Below are 18,284 nucleotides of genomic sequence, written 5' to 3' on the forward strand. Positions count from 1 at the left end.
AACTAGTAACAAAACTTTATTGAATAATCTAAACGAGAACTGAAATAGACATTAAATGACTTTTTATAATGTGTGTCAGAGCTATAATTGTTTGTTATAATGTCTCCATCAGGAGTCTGAATCAACAACCTGTGTGTGTGTGTGTGTGTGTGTGTGTCAGCGTGTGGTGTGTATACATGTGAGAAAGTCGAACATTCTTCAGAAGACAGCTCCCCTCCTTCCATCTGACTGTCAGAGGTCAAACCCCACCCCCCATCCGTCTTTCCTCGTGCACTTCCTCGTCCTTCTTTCTCCTGGAGTCTGTTTTGAGTTTAAAGCTTTAAACGGACCTCAGCTGCTTCATACCCTGCAGCGTCATACATCATACGCAGCGCGACAAAGTGGGAGGCGAGCGGCGATGCGTTCCTCAGTTTGAGGAGACCAACACGCCCGAGTATAAATCGGTTTGTTCTCGACTGTTAAATGGCGTACAAGTGCATCTTTGCAATCTAAACGCGTCGTCTCTGGATATGTTATTCTACTAGAGGTTTGTCTGGCCGTCCGTTCCGTTCCTGGTCCTCCCCGTCCTGCACCTCGATCTCTTCAGGGTTGGTGCTTCGTTCCTGGTCCTCCCCGTCCTGCACCTCGATCTCTTCAGGGTTGGTGCTTCGTTCCTGGTCCTCCCCGTCCTGCACCTCGATCTCTTCAGGAGTGGTGCTCCATTCGGAGACGGATTCGCCCTCTCTCGTCTTCCTCTTTCTGGAGGTGGAGGGTTGGTTCTCTGCGGTGCCCGTGGTGCGGTATCTTCTCCCTTCGACGCCGTCTCAAGGAAGGCGCTGGTTTCACCGGCTTTGGAAGGATTCATCGCGTAACGTTTGTCTTTCATCTGGCTGTCGTGGCACATGAAGTCAGCCAGCATTTCCCTGTCGGCATTCGGGAGAACGTTTTTGACCTGTTAAGACACAAACAAGACAGATAAAAGATGGTATTTTAGCCATCGATGGTTTTCAGACAGCCGTGGAATAGAATCTTTTTATTTACATCGCCCCCACTATCTGACTGACATGACTGACGATGGAAGTCCGCAGCTCGGTGAAGTTAGGGCTTTCAGGCAGGCCCATCTCCTTCCACGCCTCTTTCAGGTAGACCGGTAGATTCCTGATCTCAGTGTTGGTGGAATTGAAAAAAAAAGTGCCGGGCTTTCTTTCCCCCTGGGAGGAAGTGCTTGAATTTCAGGAAGTCTGAAAACCAAGTGTACTCTTCTTTGGTCAGCGACATCTGGATCGTGGTTTTCATTTGTTGTGTGTTTCCCACCTGTTAGGAAATGAAAAACAAACAAACAAACAGGCATTAACGCTGCGGTGCCTGCAGTCGTTTCCAAAAACCAACCAATCACGTTCAGGTGTACAGTTATAGACTTACGTTGATCAGACAGGTCCCAGACAGGCCCCACTGGGCCACATTCAGGTGTACAGTTATAGACTGACGTTGATCAGACAGGTCCCAGACAGGCCCCACTGGGCCACGTTCAGGTGTACAGTTATAGACTTACGTTGATCAGACAGGTCCCAGACAGGCCCCACTGGGCCACGTTCAGGTGTACAGTTATAGACTTACGTTGATCAGACAGGTCCCAGACAGGCCCCACTGGGCCACGTTCAGGTGTACAGTTATAGACTGACGTTGATCAGACAGGTCCCAGACAGGCCCCACTGGGCCACGTTCAGGTGTACAGTTATAGACTTACGTTGATCAGACAGGTCCCAGACAGGCCCCACTGGGCCACATTCAGGTGTACAGTTATAGACTGACGTTGATCAGACAGGTCCCAGACAGGCCCCACTGGGCCACGTTCAGGTGTACAGTTATAGACTTACGTTGATCAGACAGGTCCCAGACAGGCCCCACTGGGCCTCCTCCACCTCCTTCACCGTCATGTTTCTATACAGGCCCGGGCTGTGGCCGTACATGGAGGTAAAATAGGCACACAGGAATCCGTAAAACCGGTTCTGGTTCCTCTGTGTCCTCGTTTCTTCCGAGATTTCTGTTGGATAATGAGAATAAAAACAGGATAGCTTCCATAATGTCCTGTAAACATCTATAATAATAACAGACAGCTTCCATAATGTCCTGTAAACATCTATAATAATAACAGACAGCTTCCATAATGTCCTGTAAACATCTATAATAATAACAGACAGCTTCCATAATGTCCTGTAAACATCTATAATAATAACAGACAGCTTCCATAATGTCCTGTATACATCTATAATAATAACAGACAGCTTCCATAATGTCCTGTAAACATCTATAATAATAACAGACAGCATAATGTCCTGTAAACATCTATAATAATAACAGACAGCTTCCATAATGTCCTGTATACATCTATAATAATAACAGACAGCTTCCATAATGTCCTGTAAACATCTATAATAATAACAGACAGCATAATGTCCTGTAAACATCTATAATAATAACAGACAGCTTCCATAATGTCCTTTAAACATCTATAATAATAACAGACAGCTTCCATAATGTCCTGTAAACATCTATAATAATAACAGACAGCTTCCATAATGTCCTGTAAACATCTATAATAATAACAGACAGCTTCCATAATGTCCTGTAAACATCTATAATAATAACAGACAGCTTCCATAATGTTCCGTAAACATCTATAATAATAACAGACAGCTTCCATAATGTCCTGTAAACATTATAATAATAACACAGCTTCCATAATGTCCTGTAAACATCTATAATAATAACAGACAGCTTCCATAATGTCCTGTAAACATCTATAATAATAACAGACAGCTTCCATAATGTCCTGTAAACATCTATAATAATAACAGACAGCTTCCATAATGTCCTGTAAACATCTATAATAATAACAGACAGCTTCCATAATGTCCTGTAAACATCTATAATAATAACAGACAGCTTCCATAATGTCCTGTAAACATCTATAATAATAACAGACAGCTTCCATAATGTCCTGTAAACATCTATAATAATAACAGACATCTTCCATAATGTCCTGTAAACATCTATAATAATAACAGACAGCATAATGTCCTGTAAACATCTATAATAATAACAGACAGCATAATGTTCCGTAAACATCTATAATAATAACAGACAGCATATTGTCCTGTAAACATCTATGACGGCTAGAAGAGTGGAATAACAGATGGTATCACAGATTGAGAAAAAAAAAGAGACTGGCATTCCAGCAGGCTCTTTATAGACACCACCTTTCCTTCCTTCCTGGAAACGGGTCGTTTCACGGACTCGTTAATCTCCCTCATTGCCCGGTTGATCTCCTTCCAATGGTTTTTGGTCAGCCGGCAACCAGGCGGAGGCGTCTCCTCGGAGTATTGGAGAAACGCACCGATCGTCGAGGCGTAGTGGTTGACCGTGGCGACGGCCTTGTTCTTCTGTAGAGTCTGAAACCATCTAAAAACACACACACACTGTAACCTACTCAATGAGTGTATTGTTAATGAACGCCGATGAGACTAAAGAGACTGACAGATCCTCTGCTCACCTCCTCATGTTGTCGTGGTTCGTCAGGAAAGTGAGAGCGGATGGATAAAACTCATCCTTCGCCATGTACGTCAAAAATTGCTGCACCATCTTGAGCTTTGCGGCACAATCTTGCTTCAGTTTATTGTTTGGATTGGGGCCTTCACAGGTCTTCCTGAACCCCTCCATAAACACACCTAACCAAAGAAACATAACATTTTGGACTGGGACCTTCATAGGTCTTCCTGAACCCCTCTATAAACACACCTAACCAAAGAAACATAACATTTTGGATTGGGGCCTTCACAGATCTTCCTGAACGCCTCTATAAACACACCTAATCAAAGAAAGATAACATTTTGGATTGGGGCCTTCACATGTCTTCCTGAACCCCTCTATAAACACACCTAATCAAAGAAACATAACATTTTGGACTGGGACCTTCACAGGTCTTCCTGAACCCCTCTATATACACACCTAATCAAAGAAACATAACATTTAGGACTTTATTAAAACAGATCTCACAAGGCAACATAAATCAGACAGGCTGTTTTTTTCCTAATTTGAAGACAGAGGAGCATTTGGTTCTATTTCCATCAGATGAATGAAATTTAGATTTTAATAGTCCACCTGCACAGTCAGGACAGACAGAACTGTAGGTACGGTGAAATTGTTATGGTCTGAGCTCCAACAGGCTAGACGCAGAGGAGGATGTGAGGGGGTCTGGGGAAGAGTGAAGCAGGCTGGACACAGCGGAGGATGTGAGGGGGTCTGGGGAAGACTGAAGCAGGCTGGACACAGAGGACGGGTGGGGGTCTGGGGAAGAGTGAAGCAGGCTAGACACAGAGGAGGATGGGAGGGGGTCTGGGGAAGAGTGAAGCAGGCCAGACGCAGCGGAGGACGGGTGGGGGTCTGGGGAAGAGTGAGGCAGGCTGGACACAGCGGAGGATGGGTGGGGGTCTGGGGAAGAGTGAAGCAGGCCAGACACAGAGGAGGATGGGTGGGGGTCTGGGGAAGAGTGAAGCAGGCCAGACACAGAAGAGAACAGGTGGGGTTCTGGGGAAGAGTGAAGCAGGCCAGACACAGCGGAGGATGGGTGGGGGTCTGGGGAAGAGTGAAGAGTGAAGCAGGCCAGACACAGAGGAGGATGGGTGGGGGTCTGGGGAAGAGTGAAGCAGGCCAGACACAGAAGAGAACAGGTGGGGTTCTGGGGAAGAGTGAAGCAGGCCAGACACAGCGGAGGATGGGTGGGGGTCTGGGGAAGAGTGAAGAGTGAAGCAGGCCAGACACAGAGGAGGATGGGTGGGGGTCTGGGGAAGAGTGAAGCAGGCCAGACACAGAAGAGAACAGTTGGGGTTCTGGGGAAGAGTGAAGCAGGCCAGACACAGCGGAGGACCCTAAAGTTTACAGGACCTTCAGAAAGTATTCACAGAGCTTGACTTTTTCCACTTATTGTCGTGTCACAGCTTGAATTTAACATTAATTAAAACTTTATATTTTCTTTGTCACTGGTCTTCATACAATACCCCAATAATGTCAAAGTGGAATTAAGTTTTTCACTTTTTTTTAATACAAATTAATTAAAAATGAAAAGCTGAAATGTGATGAGTCAATAAGTTTTCAAACCCTTATGTTCAGCCTAGGAGTAAAAACGTCGCTTAACAAGTTTATTTTACCCTTATTTTACCAGGTAGAAGATAAGTTGCATGGACTCACTGTGTTTTAAAATTATTTTTGAATGACTACCTCACCTCAAGTCGAGCAGTGAATTTCAAACACAGATTCAACCACAAAGACCAAGGAGGTTTTTCCCAATGCGTCGCAAAGAAAGGCACCTATTGGTAGATGGGTAAAAAACAAAATGTGAGTACCACTCTCCATATTTTCAAGCATAGTTGTGTCTGCGTCATGTTATGGGTATACTTGTCATTGTTAAGGACTGGAGAGTTTTTCAGGATAAAAAAATAAATAAAACAGAACGGAGCTAAGCACAGACAAGAATCCTCGAGGAAAACCTGGTTCAGTCGGCTTTCTACCAGACACTGGGAGATGAATTCACCTTTCAGCAGGACAATAACCTAAAACACAAGGCCAAATATACACTGGGAGATGAATTCACCTTTCAGCAGGACAATAACCTAAAACACAAGGCCAAATCTACACTGGAGTTGCTTACCAAGAAGACAGTGAATGTTCCTGAGTGGGCCGAGTTACAGTTTTGACTTAAATCTACGGCAAGACCTGAAAATGGTTGTCTAGCAATGATCAACAAAAAATTTGACAAAACTTGACGAATTTTGAAAAAGAATAATGGGTAAAATGTTGTACAATCTAAGTGTGAAAAACTCTTAGAGACTTACCCAGAAAGACTCACAGCTGTAATCGCTCTTAGAGACTTACCCAGAAAGACTCACGGCTGTAATCGCTCTTAGAGACTTACCCAGAAAGACTCACAGCTGTAATCGCTCTTAGAGACTTACCCAGAAAGACTCACAGCTGTAATCGCTGCCAAAAGGTGATTTTAATATGTATTTACTCAGGGGTGTGAATACTTACGTAAATGAAATATTTCTGTATTTAATTTTCAATAAATTTGCAAACATTACTACTACAAACATGTTTTCATGTTGTCATAATGGGGTCTGTAGATGCGGGGGAGAGAAATCGATTTCATCCATTTTAAATTCAAGATGTAACAAAAACAAAAAATGTGGAATCAGTCAAGGGGTGTGAATACTGTCCGAAGACGCTGTAACTGTGATTATCTGGACCCCAAACACATTTCTAACAACGTGAACACAACAAAAACAAACAAAAATAAAAAGTCGACCTTTTAGGCTTTTCCAAATACTTTTCAAAAATAACAACACTATTTAAAGACAGTACTTACTCAGAGCAGAGCCTGAGAAGGGAATTTGGCTGCTCGATCCAGGCGCCGTGTCCTCCTCTGTCTGAGCCCCTGAACCCACGTCTTTGTCCTCCTGCAGCTCCTCTTGTTCTGTGTCTGACGCAAGAGGAGACGGCTCGGTCTGAAACCTGGACCTCGCATTTGCCGTCCTTGCCCCGACACTCGTCTTCTGCCTTTTCAGTAGCTGGTACCTCTTCCTCGCTCTATTCAGTTCAGAGATCAGCTTTAGGTTGTCCTCTCTAACGGATCGGATGGTCTCACTTATCTTGGTCAGGGCTTCATCCCGCTCTTGCAAAGCTTTCCGCAGCCTCAGGATCGGCGCTTGGCAGTGGCAGGAATAAGCTTCGCAGCTCACGTCCTCCTCCTCCTCCTCCTCCTCCCCTTCCAAAGGAGTCAGCAGCGAATCTAAAGAGTCGTCCTCCTCTTCTTGTTTCGCAACACCGTCCGCGATATCCAAACGGGTGGTCAGCGGTACGACAGGGTTGGACGCCCTCAACGTGGCCAGCCGCTCCATGGTCAGCCGTCTCCTAAGTTCCTCTAAAGCTCGTCTCCTCTGCGATCTGTTGAGCTCCGTGTGGGACTCCATGTGTCGATCCAGTCTACTGACGCGTGTGGAACATCCCGTCACTGGACAAGTTTCCTTTCTGATATTGACGCGGCCAGACTGCCAATTACAAAGGAGGATCCTCTCCTCCGTGTTCCTTACGTTGTGCGTGTTCCTCAGGTGCTGACTGAAGCCGACCACCACCTTGGGGCAAAGCGGACAGGAACGTACTGCAGAACGCACCGGAAACTTCTCTAGTACGAACAACAACAACAACAAAAAACAGCAAAAAAAAAGTTACAAAAAATAAAAAACACACAACACAATCAGTGATCCAATAAAGTAGAACGATCCAGGGTTGATTGGTTGTTGCTTGGAAACAACACCTTCTCACTCTAGAATCTCTTTAACACCGCCTCCCACTCTTCCTCCTCCTCCCCACTAAAACACTCTTCCTCTGTTGTCAAATCTATTCCAGGTCTCCTCCTCCTCACTAAAACACTCTTCCTCTGTTGTCAAATCTATTCCAGGTCTCTTCCTCCTCCTCCTCCTCCCCACTAAAACACTCTTCCTCTGTTGTCATCCTGGAGTCAAATCTATTCTAGTTCCTCTCCTCCTCCTCCTCACTAAAACACTCTTCCTCTGTTGTCATCCTGGAGTCAAATCTATTCTAGTTCCTCTCCTCTCCTCCTCCTCCTCCTCACTAAAACACTCTTCCTCTGTTGTCAAATCTATTCCAGGTCTCCTCCTCCTCCTCACAAAAACACTTCCTCTGTTGTCAAATCTATTCCAGGTCTCCTCCTCCTCCTCCTCACTAAAACACTCTTCCTCTGTTGTCATCCTGGAGTCAAATCTATTCCAGAACTCACTACTCTTCCTCACTAAAACACTCTTCTTCCTCCTCCTTCCTGTTTTAAAACAGTACTTACTGGTGTTAATCAGATCTCCTGTCTCCTCCTCTTCCTCTTCTTCCTCCACCAATGTGTCAGTTATCTCTCCTTCCTCCTTCAGTCCAAAAACTGCATCCTACAAATAAAATCAAATGTTATTTGTCACGTACACGTGTTTGGCAGCAGATGTTACTGCGGGCGTAGCGAAACGCTTGTGTTTCTAGCTCCGACAGTCCAGTAATATCTAACAACTTCACAACAAATACACACACAAATCTAAAGTAGAAGGAATGGAATTAAAAAAAGATATAAATATATGGATAAACAACGTCAGAGCGGCATAGACTGAGATACAGTTTATACATATGAGATGAGAAATGATATGTAAACATTATTAAAGTGACTAGTGTTCCATTTATTAAAGTGGCCAATGATGTCAAGTCTATATGCAGGCTGCAGCCTCTCTGTGCTGTTGAACAGTCTGATGGCCTTGAGATAGAAGCTGTTTTTCAGTCTCTCGGTCCCAGCTTTGATACACCTGTACTGACCTCGCCTTCTGGATGGTAGCGGGCTGAACAGGCAGCGTCTCGGGTGGCTGTTGTCCTTGGTGATATTTTGGTCCTTCCTGTTGCATTGGGTGGTGTAGGTGTCCTGGAGGGCAGGTAGTTTTCCCCCGGTGATACGTTGAGCAGATCGCACCACCCTCTGGAGAGCCTTGCGGTTGCGGGCGGTGCAGTTGCCGTACCAGGCGGTGACACAGCCCGACAGGATGCTCTCGATGGTGCATCCACATTCTCTTCGTCCTCAGTCACTCTGAACGCGTCTTCCTCTTCTGTCACTGTCACTTCCATCTCCTCTTCTTTTACTGTAACATCCTCCTCTTCCTCTTCTTTCACTGAAACGTCTTTCTCTTCTTCTTCTTTCACGGTAACAGCTTCACCCTCTACTTGTTTTTGTATTGTAACATCTTTCTCTTCCTCCTCCTCTTTCACTAGAGCTTCTTTCTCCGTCCAGCAGACCTCTTCTTCTTTAACAGGAGGAGAGTAGTTTTGTGAACTCATGGTCGGGGTAGGTTAGCTAACTAGCTAACTAGCTGGTGAAATAAATAAAACAGCTAGTTAACATGTGAGACTAGCCCAGTTGCTAAGCTATTTTAGCTATTCAGCTTGCTGATTTAGTAACGTACATATGAAATTAAACGATGGAGGGTTAACTATCTATACGACAGAAATGTGTTTTAAAACACAGTGAATTATATACACTGAAAGCGTCTCAACACCTATAATGTTTCGGTTTTTGTTGGCTAGAAAACTCCCCGAGGTCTCTGACTGACTGTTGTTGATGACGAAACACCCCGTCCACTACATTATACGTCACAGACTGGAGTGGGGGGGGGGGGGGTAAACGCAGTTCAAAAAAAATAATTAAAAGATGAAATGTCACTTTTTGGTCGAAACAACTAAAATTCACATAGAAATATGTGTTAATAGATTTGTCATTCTCATTGTTAAGCAAGTCTTAAGAAGCGGTAGATTTGTTTCTATGTCTATGTTGGTGGCATCGGCCTCTGGTTCCAAATGGTTACATATTTTTAAATTTAGAAATAGAAAGTAGTTTTTTCCCACAAGTATTTCACTACACCCGCAATAATAACATTGTCACCAGTGCTGTTTTTTTTTTATCGTGATGGTAACACAGTCAACCTTTTTGATTCGACGACCACAGCGTCGTGACTGATATAATCTCATTCTAACCAACTAAAACGGGACGTGTTCATTATAAATACAGTGGGATTTAGTTTCGGTACCAGACTCATTTTTCTTATGATGTTGTCTGCAGAGCATACAGGCTGGCAGTTTATCCGGAGAAGGAGACGTACGGCGTGTCGTCTCTTCCATAAAGCGCTCATACCCAGAATCAAAATGCATTTCACATTGGGTTTGAGTTTGAATAAAAAACACTTCATTTAGTAAATCTAGCCTGCTGTAAAAAAAATTACAAGACATATACCTAATACCTGCGCCTTATGTAAAAAAAAAAAGAAGTATTTGTTAGCTTGTCCTCTCTAAAAACAGGTTCAAGCGTAACCAGATAAACTTGGCTTTGAAGACTAAACTACTTTGAAAGCGCACTAATCCCGTGTCCCCCTGTCGCAAGACTAGTGACTTCAACTATAACCTTGGCTGCCATCTATTGGAAAGGAATGGTAACATTTTTACATTTGAGTCATTTAGCAGACGCTCTTATCCAGAGCGACTCACAATAGTGAATAGAAACATGTTTTTTAAACAATTATTATTATTATCTTTTTTTTCGTACTGGTCCCGCGTGGGAATCGAACCCACAACCCTGGCGTTGCAAACACCATGCTCTACCAACTGAGCCACAAGGAACCACTGGGCAGCTGGTTGGCAGAGTCAAAGTAGAATTTTAATAATATATACCATTCATTCATGGTAGTGGAAACAGATCATAGAAACAGGATTACAATGTTGATATATCGTGGATTGTCAGGATTTGTCTCTATAGCTCTGTCTATGAATTTAAATGTGGTTACATTTCTCCTCCAGCCCCAAAATCTCTCAGCTTTTTTACCGAAAGAGGAGCAAGGAGAAACTGTATTGTTTCTACTGCTGATTGCCACTTTAAGAAGTTAAAGATGCATATTAAATACACACCAAAATATGTTACAGATACCATAAAAATGTCCCGTCACTCAGACAGTCAGTAAACACACAGTATCCAGCACCGCAAACAATCAATCATTCAGTTAGTAAACACACAGCGTCCTGCACAGCAAACAATCAATCCCCAGCCTGCTCCTTCTCCATATCCAGAACACCAGCCTGCTTCCCTCCAAAGTGATCGATAGTATATCTTGGCTCGTACTGTGATGATTGTGATTCTGAGCTCTCAGGTTCATACAGCGACTTATGGTCTTCACTGCGTCTTCGCTGCGTCTCGCTGCGTCTCACTGATCTCACTGCGTCTCACTGCGTCTTCACTGCGTCTCACTGAGTCTCCGTCTCCGCTGCGTCTCGCTGCGTCTCACTGCGTCGCTGCGTCTTCACTGCGTCTCGCTGCGTCTCACTGCGTCTCGCTGCGTCTTCACTGCGTCTCGCTGCGTCTCGCTGCGTCTTCACTGCGTCTCGCTGCGTCTTCACTGCGTCTCGCTGCGTCAGCTCCGTCAGCGGCGTATTGGGTCAGAACTCGGTTGTAATACGGATGGTCGTGAGCTCTTTGGTGACGGTTCCCGGTCCGGTTCGCCTCCTCTGTTCTGTCGCTTTTATCCTCGACTCTGAAGACAGTGATGTTGATCGGTCCGTAACCTCCCCTTTTACACCATTAACCCCTCCGACGTTTTAAATGGAGGCGGCAGCAAAGGGCTTCAACGTAAGGCCCTGTGACTCCTTTCCATTTGGAAATGCCGTGGAATATTGCTTCAAAAATATAACACTCTTACAAGAACCTTTGAATTCAATATAGACTTTAAAACTTCTCTAGGGCCAGTGGGACGATTTCGTCCCACCTACGTAACAGCCAGTGGAATCCCGTGGCGCGTTATTCAAATACCTTAGAAATGCTATTACTTCAATTTCTCAAACATATGACTATTTTACACCAGTTTAAAGACAAGACTCTCGTTAATCTAACCACACTGTCCGATTTCAAAAAGGCTTTACAACGAAAGCAAAACATTAGATTATGTCAGCAGAGTACCCAGCCAGAAATAATCAGACACCCATTTTTCAAGCTAGCATATAATGTCACATAAACCCAAACCACAGCTAAATGCAGCACTAACCTTTGATGATCTTCATCAGATGACACTTCTAGGACATTATGTTATACAATACATGCATGTTTTGTTCAATCAAGTTCATATTTATATCAAAAACCAGCTTTTTACATTAGCATGTGACGTTCAGAACTAGCATACCCCCCGCAAACTTCCGGTGAATTTACTAAATTACTCACGATAAACGTTCACAATTATTTTAAGAATTATAGATACAGAACTCCTCTATGCACTCGCTATGTCCGATTTTAAAATAGCTTTTCGGTGAAAGCACATTTTGCAATATTCTAAGTAGATAGCCCGGCATCACAGGGCTAGCTATTTAGACACCCAGCAAGTTTAGCCCTCACCAAAGTCAGATTTACTATAAGAAAAATGTTATTACCTTTGCTGTTCTTCGTCAGAATGCACTCCCAGGACTTCTACTTCAATAACAAATGTTGGTTTGGTTCAAAATAATCCATAGTTATGTTCAAATATCCTCTGTTTTGTTCGTGCGTTTAAGACACTATCCGAAAGGGTAAAGAAGGGTGACGTCATTTTTCTCGTAAACAAGCGATAATATTCCGACCGGGAAATCGTGTTTTAGTTCAAAGAGAGAGAAAATAAAAACATGGGGTCGCCTAGTGCACGCGCCTCAGTCTCATTGTCCTCTGATAGACCACTTACCAAAGGCGCTAATGTTTTTCAGCCAGGGGCTGGAATTACATCATTCAGCTTTTTCCCGGGTTCTGAGAGCCTATGGGAGCCGTAGGAAGTGTCACGTTACAGCAAAGATCCTAAGTTTTCAATAAACAGAGCCAAGAAGCCCAAGGAATGGTCAGAGAGGGTAGTTCCTGTACAGAATCTTCTCAGGTTTTTGCCTGCCATATGAGTTCTGTTATACTCACAGACACCATTCAAACAGTTTTAGAAACTTTAGGGTGTTTTCTATCCAAAGCCAATAATTATATGCATATTGTAGTTTCTGGGCAGGAGTAGTAACCAGATTAAATCGGGTACGTTTTTTATCCGGCCGTGTAAATACTGCCCCCTAGCCCTAGAGTAGCAAAGCCGAGTCCTTCCATGAAAAATACTAAATTCTCATATTACAGAGTCCCATCTTTATATGATTCTGTCTTTGCATAACGTATAGAGGAGTCCCCTCCCTCTATATGAAAATAGCTTCCCTTGACCGTTCTTTACCATTATCTCTCCATCTCAGTTGTTGCTTGTTAACGGCCCACATCTGACAGCTGTATAGGTTATAATGCTAGCAGGGACCTGGTCCTATATGTTCCATTCCTTATATAGCCATTCTGTCTCTGCTCTTCAAACAGCCTAAATGCTGCTAATAATGGAAATGGAATCAGAGTCATGAGTTTTGCTCCCACAGAAACCCTTCGGTTGCCGCATCGAAAGTTCCCCATCGTCGCAAAGTCTTCCTCCACGAAGTGCTGTCGCCAGATCCTACTAAATTGAGCTGGCACTTCCTTTCTCTTCAGAACATGAGGAGCCACTTCTTCAAAAGTTGTGGGTCCTTGGGGGCAGCTGATGATGGGGGATTTTTGTTTGGAGACAATTCATACAGCCTGGCGCTATACAGTTTGATATACTACTTGTTGTTTGCCATCTTTCGTTGTCCGCCACCTAACCTCACTCTCTCTCTTTAATTCACTCTCGGTGTGAAAACTCAACACCACAGACAATCTGCTAATTTCCTGCCAGTGACGCACTGGCGTCAGTTGTTACTATGGCAATTTAACACGGCGCTGACCATAGGTCAAATAAACCTTGTCGACGATCAAAATACTAAATATATAGATATTATTATTTTTTTTTAATGTTAAATGCACATTTTTTTTTATTATTAGTAGATTGAATATATCTCTTTTCTTATATTTAATACCTAAAGTGTTTGCGTTCCCATTTAAGGCAATATCTTATTCAGTCAAACAAACATAATATACAAATTAGCAGCTTGGTCTATACTGCTTCTATACAGCGTAACAATACATTGATGTAGTTGTATACAGTCCACTCAGACCTGTCCAGGGGCCTGTTGCACAAAACTAGGATAAGGGATTAAGCCAGGATATCTTGGTGATCCTGGCTCAATTGATCCGTAATCCGGTTGCACTAAAGATGGATAGGGGGCAGGAGGATATGTTATGGTATAAATTACCATGGAGATTTATTCTGTGGAGCTAGCCTGCTCCAGACCAGGCTAAATTCCAGGATCTATTTAATCTCATCCCTAATGTCAGTCAGCAGTCACCACAAATGGAAACCAATAGTTATTTCACTGCTCACTATACATTGTTATCACATAACTAGACCCACTGTCATTATTTAAACGTTTGTGATCATTAATTTCAATGATTTTGGATAAAAAATAATTTTTAGATTATGTTGCTATCATTAGATAATTTACAGTTTCCCATAGACTATAAGGCTATATATAAAATGATAGAATATTAGGGCCACAGAGGGGAAAAAAACACAAGTAATAATATTGTAACCGGTTGTTTTAAAGGAGGACAGTTGTTAAAATGACAGATGTGGGGCATTTCGTGAAATTGTACTTCAGTATGGTTTCATAAACAAAGACATGCTGATGTGCCAGAATATTAAGTATCACATTGTCATAAGTATCAAAACTGTAAAAACAATATGTAGCTTTTCTGCAGAAAGAACCAGCCTCATAAATTTATGACTTTATCCTTTTTCTTCAGTGTGGCCCTAGTACTCTGTCATATAAACAAATACACATTCCATATGAATATAAAAACACAATGTGTAACATTATGTTCCTTTATTGAATAAGGACAAAACAAAGCAGGTAAACCATCAGCTCCTTTCGAAACTGAAGTCACAGTGACTACAAGATGGAAAGCACAGAATCCAAGCATATTATACAAAATGATACATACACATTCAAAGGTCTGTATATAACACACCCTGCATGTCTGCACACTAAAATAAATGCAGGACAAATCCATACACATCAACTGAACAGACAAATGAATGGATGCAGTAGCCTCCCTGCAGCCTTGTATTACACACAGTATACCGCACAAACATCATAAGAGGCCAAATTCGTAAAAAAACGAACCCAAAAAAACCCCAATTCCTCTGCCACCGCAGGACATATTTAACCAAAATTTAAAGCACACATACTAACTAAAATAATTCAACACATATTGGTCCCTCAGCAGCCGACCACTGTCGTCATCAGGGAAGATTGCCGGATTGTCCCAGTCCATGGCTGGTGGCACTCTGGGGGCCCTCTCCTTCCTCAGGCAGGCCACATTGTGGAGGACAGCACAAGCCACAGTAATATCACATGCCCTAACAGGGCTGACCCTTAATTTGTGAAGGCAGTGAAAGCGTGCCTTCAGGAGGCCAAAGGTCATTTCAACTCTGGCCCTGGTCCTGGCATGGGCATGGTTGTAGGCCTGCTGTGCTTCCTGGGGGTCTGTGAAAGGTGTCAGGAGAAAAGGCTGGCAGCCATACCCCCTGTCTCCCAGCAGCACACCAGAGAATTCACCTGTCAACACAAAATCTCATCATTACTACCTCATAAACACAGTGATATTCTTGACACAGCCATGATGGTTATAAATAGGGGTTGTGTGGCTTACCTTGTGATAGGCACTGATAGATTTCAGAGGCCCGAAAGATTCTGGAGTCATGGACTGAGCCAGGCCATTTTGCCACAACATTGCTGATCACACAGTCAGCATTGCAGACCATCTGAAATCATAAGATGAGGAATATTACACCAATCAATGCACATCACTGGCAATGCAGAGTGTTCGTCAATGGACAATATCAAAAAGTTATGTTCACCTGAACATTAATGCTGTGAAAGGATTTCCTATTCACAAAATCGGCCTCATGGGCACCTGAGGGGGCTTTTATCCTTATGTGTGTGCAGTCCACTGCACCAATGACATTGGGGAAACCTGTCACACAAAGTAATGAGTATCCTACTATGTGTTAACAGTTGTCCTGTAATTTGTAGATCCTCTTACCTGCAATCCTATAGAACTCCTCTTTGATGTCACAGAGTCTTCTGTGGCCAGGGAAGGAGATGAAGACATCTGCTAATGCTTTGATAGCCAGACACACACTCCTTATTGTGCGGCAAATTGTGGCCTTGTTCAGCTGTTCTGCATCCCCCACTGAGTACAGGAAGGCTCCACTAGAAAAAAAGCGCAAGGCCACACAAACCATTTGCTCCACACTCAGTGCATGGCTCCGTGCAGTGCGGTGCTTAATCCTGGGACCCAGTAGTCTGCATAGATACCTGATGCCATCTGCAGAAAACCTGTATCTTTCATATAGATGGTCATCAGGGAAGGCCAGTGGGTCCAACCGGTCCCTGAAGACCCTTTCTCGCCTGAAGGCTCTCCTCAGCACAAGTGCTTCTTCATCCACCACATCTCGCACGAATGGGCATGCCATTGTCAGAGCAGAAAGGAACACACAATTTTGGGCCTTCATATAGGCTAGTGGCCACACCTGGTGCTGGGGGGTGGGCAAAAGAGGGCGATGCCTTATAACGATGACTTGGTTGTACTGATTGCTGGGAAAATAAAAAAACCTTAGAAAGATGCCACCGTCCTGTGTGCTCACAATAAGAGCTCATATGTCATGGCTCACTTGACTTTACGAGAATATACCTAATTTTTATTTTGAGCTGTGTCATCTTCTTGGAGCTGGGGGAGGAAAGAAAAATAATGATTAATACATTTGTGTTACAGTTAGCATACAGTGTACATTGAAGGCATATCTCACCTCCCTCTCAAGTTTTTTTATTTCAAGGTCCAGTTTCCTAATTGTCCTCTTTTTTATTTCGGACTCCAGTGCAAGATTTTCCATCTTTTTCTTCTTGTACTGAATGTCTATGTCTGCCAGTTCTATTTGGCGCCGGAGGTGGTTGCCATACAACTTTCTGATAGCTTGTGAGCTCTGTGAACACAATACAATTAGCGCAGCTGGAATTTGGCAGGATGTGGTGTCCTTTTATTAATACGCACTATGTTGCCAGGCTGGTTTTCCCACTGTATAGCATCTGGGTCCTGTAAAATAAATTAGATTTTTTGATTTTGATGAGGACTCCTCACCATTGTAGAGTAAATAGTACTTTCACAGTCTTAACATGATACCTCATGCCTTCTGGAATCCAGAGAGATGGTCTCCTCCTCATCATCGTCTCCATCATGTGCTGTTGCTGCTGCACTGGGGCCTTCACCCTATCACATTTAATCGGATTCATATTGAAGCTAGTAGACAAGACATGCCAGGCCTACAGTATGCCTTTGATGGAGTACTCACTGGATCAGCATCGTCTGGTGCTTGTGCTGGTGGCTCTAACAGGAACACAGTGCTGCCAGACACTGCAAGGCAATAGGTAAACCAAAGTCAGACAGTCCAAATTGATTCAATATGAATGTGGTTGTATCCCATGTAGAGATGGAAGGACATACCTTGAATGAAGCGGGTGGCATCTTGGGAGGAACCTATGCTCGTCTCTTTCCCCCCAGGGATCCCCTCTAAGACGGGCCTGCCTTTATTTAGCTCCAAGGCCATGTCCTCTGCTGGGGTAAGGTCAGCCTTTGGTGACCCACCACCCGTGCCTTGTCTGTGGGTATTCTTTTTCACTGCTAAAACAGTACAGACAATGTGTGAGCAGGCACCTTCTGGGTACAATATATGCTTGTGCTTTGTTAAATATTAGTCAGGGACCATACCATTCTGCAGAATGTTCTTGTATTTGATTTTGACCTGCTGCCATGTCCGTTTTGGCCCGTTCATGTTTAATCTACACACACACACACACACACACACACACACACACACACACACACACACACACACACACACACACACACACACACACACACATTTAATGGAGTCACACTGCAAAAAATTACTTGGTATTTTTGTCTTGTTTTCAGTAAAAATATCAAAAAATCTATCATAGCTTTATACAGTGTGATGGAGTTACTTTACACAATTTCACTCATATCTGCAGTGCATTTCAATTAAAAATTTAACCGTTTCATAATTACAGTACAACTGCATTTTTGGAGATGTGAATTAAATATTTGAATTGTAATTGTGATGTTTCAGCGGAGCGGTGACTGTGTAATTGTGCACTACTTACGCATTCAGGCGGTCTGCAATACTTTGCCACGCTTTTTCTCTTTGCTTTATCACTGTGGCGGTGTTGCCTTTCTTCTTAATTATATATTTTACCTCCTCGTATGCCTCCATGAGGATTTGTGCTTCCGACGGGGAAAAGTACGCGGCTCTAGTTGCCATGGTAAATCAGTTAATCTGTGATCTGTGGCGGGGTCTATTTGAGTGAGCCGTGAGCGCGCACCTATCCAGGATTGGTTTCACCTGGCTTAATGAATCCGTGTCTGCTCATCCTGGCTTGGTCTTTGTGCAACCAATTAAGCCTGGACGCACATGTTTTGGCTTCATTGAGCTCAGCTGAGTCATTTATCCCGGATGTCTTAATTCTACTTTTGTGCAACAGGCCCCTGATGTTCTGACTGACACGTTGTGTTATGTACCTTCCAGCCATCCCATTCACCCACTCAGACCTGTTCTGACTGACACGTTGTGTTATGTACCTTC

At 43.5% G+C, this 18,284-nt stretch overlaps 1 protein-coding gene across 4 annotated transcripts; it reads right to left on the reverse strand.

Moving 5' to 3' along the window:
- Positions 1–13,345, reverse strand: LOC106595882 (uncharacterized). 4 transcript variants are annotated; one of them, XM_014187229.2, is made up of 9 exons: positions 12,837–13,345; positions 8,401–8,945; positions 7,892–7,988; positions 6,401–7,216; positions 3,533–3,707; positions 3,240–3,441; positions 1,857–2,023; positions 1,044–1,293; positions 1–931 (listed from the first exon to the last, which is right to left on the reverse strand). In XM_014187229.2, the coding sequence occupies exons 2-7, from the start codon at positions 8,911–8,913 to the stop codon at positions 1,913–1,915; spliced, it is 1,914 nt and encodes a 637-aa protein (XP_014042704.2). In that variant the 5' UTR covers positions 8,914–8,945; positions 12,837–13,345; the 3' UTR covers positions 1–931; positions 1,044–1,293; positions 1,857–1,912. The 4 variants fall into 4 exon arrangements, with proteins under 4 accessions (XP_014042704.2, XP_045568252.1, XP_045568245.1 ...); XM_045712296.1 differs by having other exon boundaries at positions 3,240–3,458; XM_045712289.1 differs by having other exon boundaries at positions 1,857–3,458.
- Positions 13,346–18,284: the final 4,939 nt, after the last annotated feature.

The sequence above is a fragment of the Salmo salar genome, chromosome ssa02, assembly GCF_905237065.1.
Source record: "Salmo salar chromosome ssa02, Ssal_v3.1, whole genome shotgun sequence".
NCBI classification, from domain to species: Eukaryota; Metazoa; Chordata; class Actinopteri; order Salmoniformes; family Salmonidae; genus Salmo; species Salmo salar.

Coding starts and splice junctions, on each gene's coding strand:
- LOC106595882 (XM_014187229.2), bottom strand. CDS start 8,913: ATGAGTTCACAAAACTACTCTCCTCCTGTTAAAGAAGAAGAGGTCTGC. Junction 3,708..6,400: donor CTTCTCAGGCTCTGCTCTGA/GTAAGTACTGTC, acceptor TTCTTTGGTTAG/GTGTGTTTATGGAGGGGTTC. Junction 3,442..3,532: donor AACCACGACAACATGAGGAG/GTGAGCAGAGGA, acceptor GTGTGTTTTTAG/ATGGTTTCAGACTCTACAGA.